At 37.8% G+C, this 16,259-nt stretch overlaps 4 protein-coding genes across 8 annotated transcripts; 1 reads left to right on the top strand and 3 right to left on the bottom strand.

Annotated features, from left to right (window-relative positions):
* The first annotated feature begins 1,844 nt into the window (after positions 1–1,844).
* Positions 1,845–3,934, top strand: LOC103453880 (uncharacterized). 2 transcript variants are annotated; one of them, XM_008393470.4, is made up of 5 exons: positions 1,845–2,109; positions 2,225–2,462; positions 3,112–3,403; positions 3,522–3,599; positions 3,712–3,934. In XM_008393470.4, the coding sequence occupies exons 2-5, from the start codon at positions 2,227–2,229 to the stop codon at positions 3,760–3,762; spliced, it is 657 nt and encodes a 218-aa protein (XP_008391692.1). In that variant the 5' UTR covers positions 1,845–2,109; positions 2,225–2,226; the 3' UTR covers positions 3,763–3,934. The 2 variants fall into 2 exon arrangements, with proteins under 2 accessions (XP_008391692.1, XP_008391693.1); XM_008393471.4 differs by having other exon boundaries at positions 1,872–2,127.
* Positions 3,935–4,457: 523 nt separating this feature from the next.
* LOC103453879 (glutamyl-tRNA reductase-binding protein, chloroplastic-like) lies at positions 4,458–9,210 on the bottom strand. The gene is made up of 13 exons (XM_008393469.4): positions 8,871–9,210; positions 8,611–8,664; positions 8,349–8,435; positions 7,443–7,541; positions 6,642–6,737; positions 6,430–6,495; positions 6,244–6,334; positions 5,952–6,019; positions 5,790–5,855; positions 5,430–5,480; positions 5,190–5,254; positions 4,854–4,930; positions 4,458–4,769 (listed from the first exon to the last, which is right to left on the bottom strand). The coding sequence occupies exons 1-12, from the start codon at positions 9,054–9,056 to the stop codon at positions 4,882–4,884; spliced, it is 978 nt and encodes a 325-aa protein (XP_008391691.3). The 5' UTR covers positions 9,057–9,210; the 3' UTR covers positions 4,458–4,769; positions 4,854–4,881.
* Positions 9,211–9,693: 483 nt separating this feature from the next.
* On the bottom strand, positions 9,694–10,451 carry LOC103453957 (large ribosomal subunit protein uL1z-like). The gene has a single exon (XM_017337252.3). The coding sequence runs from the start codon at positions 10,293–10,295 to the stop codon at positions 9,765–9,767; it is 531 nt and encodes a 176-aa protein (XP_017192741.3). The 5' UTR covers positions 10,296–10,451; the 3' UTR covers positions 9,694–9,764.
* A 720-nt stretch (positions 10,452–11,171) lies between these two features.
* On the bottom strand, positions 11,172–15,431 carry LOC103453878 (adenylyl-sulfate kinase 3). Of its 4 annotated transcripts, XM_070812576.1 has the most exons (8): positions 14,982–15,206; positions 13,757–13,910; positions 13,321–13,415; positions 12,518–12,667; positions 12,165–12,283; positions 11,982–12,066; positions 11,695–11,741; positions 11,172–11,538 (listed from the first exon to the last, which is right to left on the bottom strand). In XM_070812576.1, the coding sequence occupies exons 3-8, from the start codon at positions 13,343–13,345 to the stop codon at positions 11,437–11,439; spliced, it is 528 nt and encodes a 175-aa protein (XP_070668677.1). In that variant the 5' UTR covers positions 13,346–13,415; positions 13,757–13,910; positions 14,982–15,206; the 3' UTR covers positions 11,172–11,436. The 4 variants fall into 4 exon arrangements, with proteins under 4 accessions (XP_070668677.1, XP_028948544.1, XP_028948545.1 ...); XM_029092711.2 differs by lacking the exon at positions 13,321–13,415 and having other exon boundaries at positions 13,757–13,901; positions 14,982–15,431; XM_029092712.2 differs by lacking the exon at positions 13,321–13,415 and having other exon boundaries at positions 14,982–15,239.
* Between the last annotated feature and the right edge of the window lie 828 nt (positions 15,432–16,259).

Raw genomic sequence — 16,259 nt, 5'->3', positions numbered from 1 at the left:
GTAAACTTTTATGTGCAAGAATAAAAATTCTTAACTACTTTAGCTCTAAACTCTCGCTAATGTGTCAATATTTGTTGATCATTTTTTTTTTTATATATACTTTACAATGTTGCTCATTTCTTCTTCACCAAATGTCGTCTATTTACCTTCTGAAAAAATGTCACCTATTTACAAACAAACTAGAAACTAAAGTAAAGAAAATAAATTGAGGACTTTAAGGACATAACACATAAGAAGAGAGGTTTTGCCATTTAAGATCCTGTAGGGCACCAAGTCAAGCACTTGACATAAAAAAGGTCGTCAAGGCACGACAAGCTGCCACTTGGAGGCACCAAAATCATCTTCTAGAGAGTAACAGAAAACACAGAGAGAGAGAGAGAAAGAGAGAGAACGCATCTTGAAATTTAGGTAAAGACAGTCATATGAAACAACTTGCATCTTCAAATGCATGGTTCATCGACAAAACTTAAATCACCACACAAAACTTGGCAAAATTCTTCCCTTAGAGATCTGAATTAGTTTGAATTAATATTTTTATTGTGATTTCGTGAATTCAGATTATCCAATGCTCGTGATATTTAATATTACATAACATGAAAATGGAATTCTTAAACTTTGTTCACTTCCTTAAACATTATTGATAGATTCTTTCTTTCAATAAACATAGATATATCATATATGATGGTGATCATCATCACTCTCAACATTAGATATAACATAAGTTAATGTTGAAAAAATGGTCAAAAACTAATTCACATCATACTACTTTTTATGTAACAAACTCTTAGGCCACGAACTGAATTTATAGAGTTCGATAGGGAAAATAATTTTCACACACTATTATTATCTCTATGCATACTTATGTTTCTACCATTTTTTTTATAGAAAGTGAGACAACTAGTGGCAAGCTACTATTATCCACCCTTACCAGAAGTCGGGAATACTCACAGAGGTATTTCAGTCTCCATCTAACTACAAGTCTGGCTTCCACACTAGCAACGATTTTCAAACTTAAGACCTCCAGTTTTAGGGTCGAATAAAGCAAACAAAAATCAATGGCCTGTTGTAAACATTAGTGTAGAAAACAAAGAGTGGATAAATATTATTTGAAGATGAAGGGTTGGTTTGATATGACTGTGCTTTGAAGAAAAATTGCTTCTGCTGTGCTGTGAGAATAAGCTCATTTTTGCTGCTTCACGTTTTCAGCTTTTTTTTTTACCCAAAACTGTGAAAATAAGTTGTTTTTAAGTGTTTACCAAACACCTTTTTGAGCTCAGCTTTTTGGACCCGGCTTCTTTGCCCTCCCACTTCCCATACACTCTCATCCCCTTCTATTTTGTGCAATAACAGTTAAGCTACGTCAACATTTTATATTGATTTTTTTTTTAGAGATAATAAGACAAAAAATAATAGTAATATAAAATGTTGACGTGACTTAACCGTGACCGCACAAATAGGATGGGATGAGAGTGTATGAGAAGTGGGAGGGCAGAGAAGCGAGATCCCTTTTTTTTTTTATACCCATTTTTTATAAAAGTATCACAGTACCAAACTAGTATGAATTGTGACAAGGAGAACCTCGAGCAATTAGTAAAAGCCCACTCATGGTCACCAGAGTGGCCACAATCTACTCTCCTTGAAGGGCCGACGGGGACATCGGTGCATTTCCGTTTGGGTTCGACTCGACACTCATGCTAAACCCAAAAGCAAATATGCAAATCCAATTTCATTTTGGGCTCCAAAATCAGGGACCCAAAATCCTTACGCATCGAAACCGTTGATGTTGAATCTAACGGTTACAGTAATCTTCAGTTTTTTTTATTGTCCGGCCGACGCAAAGGATAAAACGAGAAATGCAAGAGAGAGAAAGAGGAGGACGGAGAAACAACAGACAGGAAAGGAAGAAGAAGAAGAACAAGAAGAAATAATTCACAAAAACTTGAGAGGAGAAAAACAGAGAGCAACACCAGAACAACAGCAAAGACGGAGGAGGCGGAGAAGCGAGATTTACAGAAGAAGAATCTCCATCTCCATCTGGGCTTTCGTCGTCTTGGTGAAATTTGCTGGAAAATCCTCAAAGTTCTGTAATTTACATTTAAACATCTCATCGTAAGCTTCCTTCAACTGGTAAAATTTTGATTATTCACTTCTGGGTTTCATTTGGGAAGATGCAAGTTTTTATTTTTATTTTTTTTATATTTAATTTCTGAATTTATTTTTGCAGGTATGGAGACGGAGGAAGAGAGGAATAATCAGAGAGCTTCAGAACCTGAGTTTTTCCTGCAGTGGGGGAACAGGAAGAGGCTCAGATGTGTGAGAGTCAAAGGCTCGGAAATCTCAGCCGAGAGATTCAAATTCAATGGTGGCATGTGCAGGACAATCACATCGTCTCGGATTCATCGCTTTGCGGTCTCCACTTCCGGAAAAGACATCTCTGGTTTTCAATCCAATCGCCTTACCAGGTCAGAAAATTTCACATGATTTCTCTGGCTCACGCCTACCACCTGTGTGGTTTTACGAGAAACTAAAGGAAAAGAAATAAGCAGAGAATATGAGCCAATTTCTTTTGTTATGTGCTCGTTTTTACATGGATTTTCTTTTGTGTTATTATTTGGATCCCAAGTATTACTGTATTAATATAATTCCTCAACCTTTTCTCCGACGAATCGAAGGGAGGTGAGTTATTTTCCGGAGAAACGGAATTGATAACAGAAGAGAAGTGATTTCTGCACACCCCTGCCTTTGGATTGAACAGATGAAATGAGAACAAAGCGACATGAGTATTCAGCTGGTGTGTACAAGGAGAAAATGGGTGCACGCAAATCATTTCTCTAACAGAAAAAATATATTTTTTGGACAAAGAGAAAAGATCAGTTTAAAAGGTTTCAATGTTATTGGATTTAATATATGAGGAGTTTTGCAATTAAGAATCAATCGGAACATGATAAGTGGAGCCGTTGTCGAGCAGTTCAGGGTTGTTTTGTTCTCTAATTGAGCTTTTGAAGTGTTTTGTTATGAAACTTGTAGTTGTCAACCTGTGTTTTTTTTTTTTTTGTCTTTCTAATTTACTAAATTTAGTTTGTGGGTCTGTTTGGTTTGGTTTGGTTACAGGAATTCTGACGGGAACCGAAAGTCATCTTCACCGGAGAAGGAGGAAAGGTACTACACCAGAAGAGGATCTGTGGGTGTGGGATCTGTGGGTGTGGATGAGAGTTGTAACGGGAATGGGAATGGGAAGGTTATGATGGACGGAAACAATGTTGAGGACCGGGGGCTTGTTTGGCCAAAGCTGTACATCACTTTGTCGAGCAAAGAGAAAGAAGAGGACTTTTTGGCCATGAAGGGTTGTAAACTTCCCCAGAGACCCAAGAAAAGGGCCAAACTCATCCAAAGAAGCTTACTTGTAAGCCCTCCTGTTAGTTTCTCTGCTAATTAATAGATATGAAAGTGGATTTTATTTTCCTTGTGTGGCTATGCGGGTTTAATTTTAGCTTCTGATACCAATTTTGGTTGGTTTGTAGTTGGTGAGTCCCGGTGCATGGCTGACTGATATGTGCCAAGAGAGATATGAAGTTAGGGAGAAGAAAAGTACTAAGAAGGTAGTTGAACTGGACTTATCTCATAATTTGCTGCATCATTTTTCTTTATTTTCGAGGGGTATTTGTATTTGTATTCGTATTCTGATATTTGGTTGATGTTTGAATGATGCAGAAATCAAGAGGATTGAAGGCTATGGGGAGCCTGGAAACCGACTCGGAGTGATGGGTTGCTGAAGCAGAAGACTGTTTTCTTTGTTTTGTTTAGAAGATGAATGTGAAATGTATGTGGAGTGGTTAGGCTTTTGTTAGAGTAAAAGGGGTTATCGTAAATTACTAAATTATGTGTTGTATACAACTGTGAGCAATGTATCAATCAATTCTTTTTTCGTTGGTCAGATTCTTGGATGGTAATTTTATATTATCAGCCGTGGATTATTTTTATGGTCACAAATAGTTATGGTCAAATGTATTGTGTAAATACGGAGAGATTTTCCGGGAAGGGGCTTCTGTGTCGCGAACCGAATGCAGGGGTCCTCGGAATGTCTTGGGAGGACGGGTGATGCGGCACCGGAATCCTTACCCTAGAATTTCTCCGAAGTCCTAAATATGGGGGGGCTACCGCTGCAATGCGACACACTAGGTGGATACAGGACAAAGCCCTGGGTTTCTGAGTTGAAACGCGAAGCTACTCGAATGGCAGATTTGGTATCTATCAAAATAATGACTCGGAAAACCTAATGAACCCAATGCAAAAACCCTAGGGCAACCAACACCCAAAGCAACTTCGAATTCGGAAGAGTGCGCCCCGCAGAAGCTAAGGCATCCGTCAAGCGAAAAACACAGTGGGGTTGCTGGTTCCAAGCGTATTCTTAAATTGCAATATTGCATGATCCATCTGGACATTATCCATAAGAGCACTTAGACCCCAACTTCTTGTATGTTCAATTCTCATTGAGGTCGATAATAATTTTTTCTTTACACAATCTGTCAAACAAACAAGGATAAGGCGGAAGATTTTACAGTCTGTATTCTACGTATGCACTATGCAATATCGCTTTTCACGCTACACGATTACAAGTTTGGAAGCAGTTTATGTGGATGCCGCAACCATGATTCTTACTATTATGTAGACTTTCTTTCCGGGCATAGAAACAAGCAAACTTCTGCAACGAATATCTCAGTTCACCTCTTCCGAGTTCAATTTTTTCCATCTCTGTGATGGCAAACATCCTACAAAGTAAAACAGGATAAGAACATCTCAAAACAAGACGACTCTATGGGCAATTGCATCATTCGAAATTTAGATACGCGCACCTTCTTATATACTGCGAGATTAACTAACTTAAGGCTTTGCAGCCTGAAGCATCTCCACTATTAAAGTCTTCACATCCCTAAAAAGAGAGAAATAAAATCCAACTTCTTAGAAAAAATTTAAACCAACTCAAAGTATGCAGTAAGAACATTTCAACCAGAAAAAACAAATAACTATATCCTCTGACCAATGTGACGGACAATTATACCATGATCTATGCAGTAGTACATTAACATAAAAAACCCTGTAGAATCTGGAATAGCTGAAGCACAAATAAATCAAAGATAAATCTTGACTTCCACAAAAAGAGGAATATTCATATAAATGAGAGGTCTCACTTTCGATTCTCTGCACGTCTAGGAAAAGGTATGCGGAGCTTGAAATTATCACCCTGATAGCCAGCCTAAAATGAGAATAATAAAGTCCGAAAAATATCATGTCAAAATGGAAGAAATTTTATTGGTGATGTGTAATATTTCAAGCACAAAACCTTATTTGCAGCATAGAGACAAATGCTTTAGAAAAAAAACATATAAAGGATGGCTATTAGCAATGAAATGTTAAAGATTGGTAGTTACCTTAACATTGAAACCCAGGCTATCCAAGTCCAAAATGTAAGCAGAGTCCACCTGCCGAAAAACAAAATCACCTTGCATCAAACTAAACTTTCCCCACCCGTCTATCTATATGTTCATATCTTGTATTATTCCAAAATTCCAAAATTCATATATGGATCTGGGCAATTCATGCAGAATCCTTCCGAAGTGTCAGCCTGGCATACACAACATGTATTGGCACAATATTGACACCATATTCATTGGTTTAGTTTCAACTAATGTGAGCAAAGTTGACATCCCCTATATTGAGAAGGAAAAGATGAAAAAATAAAAGAAACACCTTTCGACTTAATAATATTAGGTTATAACAGTTGAAATTACCAGAATCGACGTCGAGTGTTGCACAATGGCTTTTGTATCGTCAGCATGATCCCTGTTCATGTGAGACTGGGAAGCAATAGTTTTAAGATTCTATTAGAAAAGACGAACAATTCATATTAAGATGAACCATAAAGCATGTAATACTAGTTAAGGAGTTAGTACTGCAACAGGCTTTGAAAACTGAGCAATTGGATCAACTTTTGCAGCCTTATACTCCTCACTTCTGAACTCTGAAAGTAAAAGTAGCGAATGTTAAGAAAACAGAAAAATATGAAATAAAGGTAACAAATATTTTGTAAATAAAATATCAATAAGAGGTGCTATAAACAGAAAAAGAACAAAGCCTTGGTATATCCGTTTCAAAAGTCATCTACAGAGTACGAAATTATCTTTTCCAAGAGTGACAAGACACCAAAAAAGATTGAACTACAAACATTAGAAAAAATTAAAGTACCTCCTGATCCTAATAAGGCTGTTGCAACCCCTGACACGTATCGCACAACTTTTGGTTCAATGCGCATGAATTGGAAGTCGCCAAAGTCAACCTTCAGATTGTACGTGATTATTTAATACTGACTATAAAATTTGCTGCAACGTATCATCCATATACATTAATTATGCTTCGGAACAAGAATGTTACCCAGAATGCATTGGGATGCTTAGCCAAATATGCAGTGCGTATGGCTGCTTGATCCTTCTCGGAAACCTAAATAATTGTTCACAAAAGAACACCCATTTTCACTTGTTTGCAACCAGACAGAGAGAGAGGGAGGGAGAGGGAGAGGGAGAGAGTGTGAGAGAGAGAGAGCACTTCAAACACTATCCAAAAGTAGAAAAGTAGCCATTACTTACAGGAATAGCATCACCATGCAGCGTGACCACCAAATCAGTCCTATCTTCAGGGTCTCTAGCCACAAGCAATGAGCACTTGGGATTAAGGGAAAGGTCCTATTGAATCAACAAAAAAAAAAAGCATGATATGATATGATATGGCATTGTTGATATCGGTGAGATTAACATGCAGAGAGATTCATACAGTGATAAAGTAGCAGCTTATTTTACTAGGCTGGTTTCCATGCTTGGAAGGGGTACATGTTTCTAGGGAAAATCATATGGAACAGATTGGAAGTTTAACACATAATGCTTCTGCAGTCTTCCTTCCGTATGAAAGAAGGTTAGCATCATTTCAAGTGAAGAAAGGATGCTGCCTATGCATCTAGATAATATATTGCAGCTTAGTTCCAATTTTAGCTTGAGTGAACATTGTGTAAGAGCAAAAATCTCTTCGGAGAGAGTGTGTTTTCTGGGGCATTGAAATAGTGAGTGTATCAGAGTTTAACTTTGCATTAGGGTTGTGTTGATTTAATTCAAACTGTCTTGCATTCGTTATATTCCTTATGAAGAAGAAAGATCCCTCATGGATGTACCCGATGTAGGGAGAACTTGCTGAACCACATAAAACTCATGAACATAATTTTTACTGCCTATCTATAAGTGCAATTGTGTATTGCTGTGTGGTGTGATTTCTCCTTTGAAACTGAGTTTGTACTTCTAAAACTCAACAAGTGGTATCAGAGATTTGTTATTTTGAGGTTTACAAGAATTGTTATTCACCCCAGTACAACAATGAGTTCAAAGTTAAATCCAACAAACCTTAGTATGAACTGCCAAGCTGCTAACTGCTAATATTGGAGATCCATCTGCATCACATGCAAAGTCAACCATTGATCCTGATGGATAACCCTCATGCTTCTGCACATTAAAGAAAACCAAAGAAAATGAAATAAGAACAACAAGGTCGTTGAAGTAATAAATACCATAAACATCAATCAACCAGAGTGGTTAATGGGAATATACTCGAGGTCATAAAATGATAACACTCTATGACTGTTAAAAGAAAAGTACTATCTATTCCCCAACCACGTACTTTGGTCCAGCATCATGATTTTGTAGCGCAATTACATGTTTTTTTGCACACTTTTCATCACCGACCACCAGTGTGTCCTAAAATTAATTTTATTCAAAAATAAAAATAATTTCAACAGAACTTCAACATCATTAACTTGTTGGGAATCAAACTTTGATTGCTTCATCCCAAATTTTGTAAGAAAGAATTATGATGCTCCACAAGGCCAATAGCCCCAATACTCATGGTGTATGTTATTATGAGAACCACCACAAAGACTACACCGTGCATAAACTTCCAAAAGCCTAATCACTAGTGAGAGGAACTGACATATATGTGAGATAATATTACTTTCGCGCAATTACTGGTTAAAGAAAGAGAGATTTACATAAGTGCATCCAAATCCATGAAATAATATGCCTTTCTGATGGATGATTAGTAGGCCTACCCTTAATCATAGACTGGGAGACATCTAATCTAAATAGGATTGCTATCTGGTAGTTCATTCTCATAATCTCCACACTAGACCAAGAATACTAATTGACCAGTCTACTGCTTACAAAGTGCAAGAAGGTCATGCACTAATCTAGAATCAAATAGCAATGAAACAAAAATTCATTTAAGAAAAGAACGAAAAACACTGATATAGAAACCTGAGAAAAAGTGGAGAGTGTTCCACGAACACTACGATCAAGTAGAGTTCGGATTTCCTCAACTGGGGGAAGCCGAGCAGCCTTTTCCTGTAACAACAACCAAAATTCAACAGAGCCAAATCCTACATTCCCACATTCAATTTCCTACACTTATAGTCTAATAGCAATAGTACATTATTTATGTAGAACCTTTGAATATGGACATGTGATGCAGTACAAGCGTTCAACTTCACATCAAATTTTACCAAGTATTAAACTTTACCTGATGAGATTGAATCAACTGAAAAACATTGGCATCATCACCAGCTGCAACACTCTGATTCAACAAGAACAATTAAAATTAAAGCTTAAAATTAACAAATTTACATCAATTTTTTTCTCACTTAATTTCGAAATCATTCATTCATTCATCGCAAAATTAGATACAAATATATATAATCAAAAAATCAAAAAACCAATCAGAAAATAAAATTATAAAATTGGGGTTCATTTGTTTTCGCTGGAATCATAAGACAAGGGTACCTGAGTAGATGACTGAGCGGCGGCGGCGGCCATTGATAAACTACGAGGAAGAGTGGTTGGGGAGGAGAAGAAGGTGGAAGAGGGGCGAAATTGTAAGATGAGAGGGGAGTGGAGGTTATTATGGCCATTAAAGCGGGAGAGTAGGAAGGTCTGCCCCTGCCAAGGCGTCACCAGAGTCTTCAACATCTCTCTCTTCTTTCACACGCCCCGCGACCAAACTCTCTAACTGTCTTTTTTATTCGTAAATGGTTGGAACTTGGTTGTCCACTTTTTACTTCTTTTCTTTTTTTTCGTCTTTTTCGTCAAAAACATAGTTTCCTGCCGATAGTTACTTATTCCTAAAAGATTTGGATACGCTTACCCGTTATATTCTACATTAATATACAATAAAAATATAAGTATAAAGGTACAGAGACACATACGAAAAAACCGAAACTGTGTAACACAATTATAAATAAGCTACTCGAAAGACAAACGTTGCATGACGATAACCATTAAACAAAGTAAAAGCGAACCAATATCGAAACTGTACCATTCAGATAACATACATCCTATTAACTATAATTCTTTAATAACCTCAAAACTTTGAGAATAAGCGAAAATATGACACATTTGGATATGCTTTTAAAATGACTGAAAACGTTTATAGAGAAAATATTTTTAGGTTTCAAAAGCATTTAAAGTGCTTTATATGTGCTTCTTCAGGAAGCACTTTAAGTGCTTTTTCAAGATTTATTTGATCTTCACTAATGATTGGTTCTAAATATATTTTCACCACGAATGTTTTCGGTCATTTCAAAAAAACATTCAAACGAGTTCGTAGTTAATAGATGCGATATGGGTTGCCCATACTAGTCCTTAGGTTCAAGCACCGTACATTTTGCCAATCTTTCTTCAACAGCGATACAGAAAGTTAACGCTCAATTGCAAGTTCTGGAATATCTGCTTCTCTTCCATGCTCACATTCCCTATAGCAACTCCCATACAAACAAGCTTCTTCAGTTGGAACTTGATCGTTGCTTTTGTCTCGGAAACCCTAGACTCGACGGATTCTTGGTGACTAACAAGGGTTGGAAATTTTCCTGCCTCGTTGAGACCAGGACCCAGAAGATGGGGAATCTGCTTCATAACGGCTTCTGAAGCCAAAAAGGCATGGTATTTCTTTGCCAACTTCTTAACCAACTTCTTGTTCTTGTTTAGCTTCTTTAGCCCTTCAACGTCCATATAGTCCAACCCAATCTTTTCAGCCTCCTCAACATGCTGAGCATCTCCAAGCATCCAGACCTTCATCTTTGGACGAGGGATGTGCGGCAACCTTACAGAACCACCGAACCGTTTGTCTCTTTGAGGATCATAATTTTTCAGCCCAATCTGAAGTTCAATAGTCTCGGTGAAGTTACGTTCCTTTGCCATGGACGCATTCATGATGATGGAAATACCTTCTCGGAGAGTATCACTCTCTCAAGTCTACTCATGGCTGAAGCTTAAGCTGCCTGACCAAACGAAGACTTCTGACTCTAGATCACTCTATTATTCTTGGCTCTCTACTCTTGTATTCTCTTGGTTGGTTGTGTGAATAAATAGCTCCCGACGAGCCTATTTATAATACATGAACGGTAGTTACATGTCTTATAAGTATAAGATTCCTCAATCGTTTTAGAATAGGGAATCTTACTTATTTTCTAACCCTAAACTGATTGGATTACGTTGAACGATTTTCAATTTCAGAGATCATTTTGATGAGATGGGTCAATTTCAGAGACTATTTCTGATAAAACCCTTTTCCAGATTGTCGACCAAATGTAGCTGCTGCTGATTTCTAACATACAAAAACACACGGGATTTTCTACACTAATGCCATCTGGATAAATTCCATTGAATTCAACTAATCGGAGTGCGAATTGGTGGCGCAGGCGGAGAGATCGGAAACATCTTCGGACGAGGAGGAGGAAGAAGAGAGACAAGGAAGGCAGGGGAAGCCGACGTTGTAGGTGGTGTAAAGGGGAGCAGAAGAGGAGGTGAGGCACTTGGTGGCTACTCAATCACTCAGGATTGCAGGCGATTTATTGACATAGATTTGCTGAAATAGTTACAATTCAGTTTTAACCAACAACATTGCCCCAAACATGTTCCAAAAGATCCAAGAAACACTACATTAACGTATGGTAGAATTCAAAACTCATGTACTATCCGACAATGTAGGTAAATGACTAAATATATGTTGTAAATCCGAGGTCAAAATTCGATGAATGCACACAAGTTTAAGATGGTACAAATCAAACCATATGAAAATCTCCAACATGGAAATGGAACTTTGATACCATTATAATTATCAGAATTAGCCACATAAATGTTTTGCTAATTCAAAACTGTATTATCTATTAGTCTTATAAACAAAATATATTAGCCAAAAATATGTACTCATTCCTAGCAAGCAGTACCAAAAGCTTGTCGGGGCCGTCTTAGTGCCAGCCAGGTTGATCCAACCAATCATACCTTAATAAAATCCTTAACTCCAAAGCGACGCATTGCCAGGTATGCAAAGGGTAAGTTGAACAGACGCAAGTCACTGAACCTGAAGAAATCCTTTCACCTCCAAGTAGGACACTACTTGGCCTGCCATGGCTGCAGGCATGGGGCAAACTCCATTTTTTTGTTCTATTTCTATCTGACAAAAGAAGGGTAAAGTTTTCAGTTTGATTTGCATACACAAGGAACACCAAAAGAACACTGGTGATTTTATAATGTCTCCAAACTAAACAATGTGTAATAGAAGATTCATGCCGACATGGCCATTAGTTTTTATACTCCACCAAATACATACCTCGCATTTCTCTGGTGGCTCGTAAGGGTCATCTATTCCAGTAAAACCTGCAATTGAAAACTATTACTGGAAAATTGACCAGAAGAAAAAGGAAAGACTGTTATTTGAATAGAAAGTGACACTATGGTATATTAAAATTCTGTCATTTCATGATACAAATCATTTATTGGGATTCTATATTTGTTTTTATTAATTTTATCTCTTTCCCTCCGAAGTATGGCATAGACCAACAGTCTGTCCATGCCAATGGAGAAATTATATGAGTTACATATGTTTCGAAAACACACCCTTAACTTTTCCAGCACGTGCAAGCTTGTAAAGGCCTTTTGCATCTCTTGACTCACATAATTCTAGGGGCATGTTCATGAAAACCTGTTAACATGGAAGTAATATAAAGTCAATCTTCGTAGTTTAAAATAGGTGGACCACATTTACCAGATTATAAGAACAAGAACCATATGAAGTCTTGCCTCAATAAAGTTTGCATCAGATAACATTGCACGGCAAGCATCTCGTTCTTTCCTATAAGGAGATATGAGGCTAGCAATACAAATCAATCCCGCATCTGCAAAGAGTTTTGCTACCTCCCCTACATTGAAAACTTATTTAGTTTAAATATTACCAATGGACACACTATGGTCAAGTTGTAAGGGCAAAGAATTATGAAGCCAGAATACATTTGGCCCCACAAAGGAAAAATCAAATCAAATCAACATTCTCAGCGTGGGCTATATCCAATATTGGTTGGCATGTCTTATGTGTTATCTGAGAACAAATAATCTATGTTTCCTACCAAAATAGTTTGTTGTCAAGAATAACATACCAACTCTGCGTATATTTTCAGCCCGGTCTTCGGCTTTGAAACCAAGATCCTTGTTCAGACCATGCCTAAGGTTATCTCCATCAAGGACATATGACAACTTTCCCCTAGAGTGTAGTTCTCTACTTAATGCGCATGCCAGTGTACTTTTCCCTGATTCCAGAAAAGAGTTCAAGAAGCCATTTAGTGAATACATAGACTGGAGTGAATTGAAAAAGGGGAAAAAAAACCAAATTTCTTGTAGCTTGCTTCCTGTGTGTGAAGTGTTAGTTGACTAGGAGTGAGTCAAGATGCTTTCGGTGTGATCTCATACATTTTCTGATTTTTTTAATAGACAATAAATTACAAGTGGTATGGACAATGCCACAACATGGATAACAAAAAACGAGGCATAAACAAATGTTCTCTTACGCTAAAACATAAGCACAAGACACAAAACCTAACAAATAGCAGTTTTCCAATCTAACCAAATGCTTGAATGAGATAATGCCCCATCAGTCCTGTAGACCGAGGCCCAAAATGATGATAACAAAAATTTATCCCATAACTTGTCTGTCCCACTGCCAGCAAATCTTTGAAAATAATTTTTTTTCTCTCTAGCCAGACTACCTGAAGTACAAGCAATACTATGCATCCCCCCCAAAAAATTGTGGCCTTCTTCCCCATCCATGGTCATTTATTCTTCTCAGACAGAGTCACAGAAAAGAGAAACAATTACGGGGAAAAACCCAACTTACTAAAAACTCCCTAAACAGCTTCCACCAAAGACTCAAACTCATAGGGTAAGTTAGAAAAACATGACCTACATCTCTCTTGCATATGATTGACCATTGAGGATAGAGGCAAGAATTGGTTCTGCTCCTCTGAATCATGTCACAGGTATTGACCATCCCATGAGCCCCTAACCAAATAAAAAAATTTTCTCCAAAATGATGTAAGCAATTCCATACAATCACCAGGATTGACCGAAGTAACTGCTCACGCATATTAAGACTACTGAGAATTTTCCTACCATGCCAAATAATGGGCTGATATCGTATTAGCAAGTTGCCAAGCCAGGCAAAAACAAAATGCAGTTAGTTAACTGTGTTTTTGTGCAAATCTCTGATAAAAATCATTACTGTCGGACAAAAGGAACACAACAGCAGAAGGTATGGGAAGAAATGTTAGCTAATGAAAAATATATTGATTCGTATGTGTAACTTTAAAAGAAGGGATAAACAAATCAGTTAAGAAAATAACCTGAGCCACTGAGACCAGTAATCCATACAACACATCCCTTTTGATTCAGTAGTTTCTGCCTATCGACCTTCCCAATCTGACATTCTTGCCAAAATACATTTGTTGAATTGTTCAAAGTAGACATCTACTTATCTGTTCTGTCCTACTGAGCGCACTAAAATCATTGAAAGGTAAGAAAATGTACTCAAATTCATTATTTACAACGAGGGAAAACACTTATAAACACTTACTTAAATTTAAACTACAATTAAATTGCAATGGGGATAAGATTAGCTATTTGCAAAAGAAAGTTAACACTAGTTGTGTAATAGTTGATTGTTGGGTTGTTGCTTGCTCCACCATTAATTTTATTTCGTTTTATTTATAAGAAACAGAAGAGGTCGCACTTGGTGCGATGGCAAGTGCCTTCGTCCATGAGCGGTAGGTCTCGGGTTCGAGACTTGGGAGCAGCCTCTCCATAAATGGGGGTAAGGCTAGCCGACATTCACCTCTCCCAGACCCTGCGTAAAGCGGGAGCCTTGTGCACTGGGTACGACCTTTTTTTATTTATAAGAAACAGAACTGATTAACAGCTTCATAAGAATCAAAGTTGTGAAAAGGTTTCCACTACAAGCAATACAAAGGACAATTTCCTATCAACATGGATGACAAAGACTATTTAAGCGCAGCCCTCCAATCTGCAAGAATATCAGCAAACGAATCCAAAATCTTACTCTAAAGGTCGTACCCAGTGCACAAGGCTCCCGCTTTACGCAAGGTCTGGGAGAGGTGAATGTCGGCCAAAATCTTACTCTAATCCCAAAAAATTTCCTCCCCAACTTCTCTATAATTTTCATAAAATCCGTTTGCTTTCTCTCTAGCTATGACCAACCCATATTACCATTTTGGTTTTCCTCCATAGTAAGAACTCCTCTCTCCATGCCCCCCCCCCCCCCCCAATATGCAATTTTCAGGAATTTCAAACGAACAAGAAAACTACGAAGCAATAAAAATTGCAGAAGTAATTTATTGTCCAAGAACAACAAACCCAATGTACCATTAACAGCTATGATGATTTCAAAATCCATATTAAAAATAACAACAAAAGATCAGGATCCCAATAACTCAATTGTCAAAGCCTACATTAGGAGCATTATAATCTACCGAAAAATATAGCATGACCCATCAAACAAACAGCAATCCAAAACCCAAATAAACAGATAGAGAAAGAGAAAGCAAAGAATACCTGACAGGTGTTTGATTATTTGCCTGAAAGAAGAATAAGATGTCGGAGGTCTGGGAGGGAAGGGTTAAATGGAAGAGGAAATGGCCAACCATGCGCCCTGTTTTCAAGGCATCTCATTTGGGGTTTTGCCTTTTTTTGGCTACTTTGGGGGTTCGGAATGAATCTGGACGCATCCTCCTCCTCCATTGCCTACTCCGAGTCTATGACGTCGAACTCACTCCCTCCACTTCCTCTCTTGGACTTTGGTTACATTTTCTTCTCCGCGTGTGACCATGTATGCCAATGTACTTGAGTGAAGTGGGTCCACTTTTGTCGTTGCATTTGCTGACGGGACATCATTTCAAAGGTTGACATAGGTGCTGACGCTGCTACCACTTTGTCATACTTGTGAGAGCATCCCTTCCCAACGTGGCAGTGTTCATTTGTTTTCTTAATACAAGAACCTCCCACCTAATGTGTAATAAACACGTTTATCAACGTTTAAGTAATAAACCAATCATCAACTTTCATGTCTTTTAGTTTTCAAAATTGTCTACAAATTTAGTCTCCCTAGCATTACTCTACGGGTGCGTTTGTTGCACCGGACTATCTCAGACTTGATTAGCTTTAGGGACTAAACTGGATTGGCTTAGACTAGACAAACTGGACTAACTTAGTGAAGCGTTTGGTGCAGTGTCAGACTAAAAAGCAAGATAATTAATAAACTATAATATTATATTATTTATTGTATATCTAATATTATATTATAATTTTATTTATTTTATTATTTTATGAAATCATCTACCTCTCTCTAATGGCCAATATTTTTTAGAATCATCTCTCACAAAACCTATTTTCCTCCGCCACTCTCTCCCTCCCCTCTCCCAGTTTTATCATTTTTGTCTAGAATATCTATCTCTCTCTCTAACAAATTCTAGAAGGCACGACAAATCAATTCAAAGATTTTGGTTTTGGTCGAATTGGGGTCTGGGTTCTTGGTGGGGGTTGAACCCATATGAGAAATGAGCCATTTAGGTGGGTTTTTTTTGGGTGTTCTGGGACAAATTGGACGACGGCTTGGACAGCTGGACTGATTAGGAAGGTTACTTTCTTTATCTTCCTCTTATGGTGTTTGTGCTTGGATGTCGGTGGGTTTTATTTTTGGGTTATGCGTCGGATTCCATCAATTCAGAGAGAAAGAAGAGAGAGAGATAGTTGTTAGCTTTGGAGGTGGCTGTTGGTTTGGGAGGTGGGTGGCTAAGGGTAATTGCAGACTTACTCTTCTGGGTTTTATGGGAG

Source organism: Malus domestica, chromosome 14, assembly GCF_042453785.1.
Source record: "Malus domestica chromosome 14, GDT2T_hap1".
In the NCBI taxonomy this organism is placed as follows: Eukaryota; Viridiplantae; Streptophyta; class Magnoliopsida; order Rosales; family Rosaceae; genus Malus; species Malus domestica.
The sequence above is the reverse complement of the archived record's forward strand: the minus strand, read 5'-3'. Positions and strand labels throughout refer to the sequence as shown.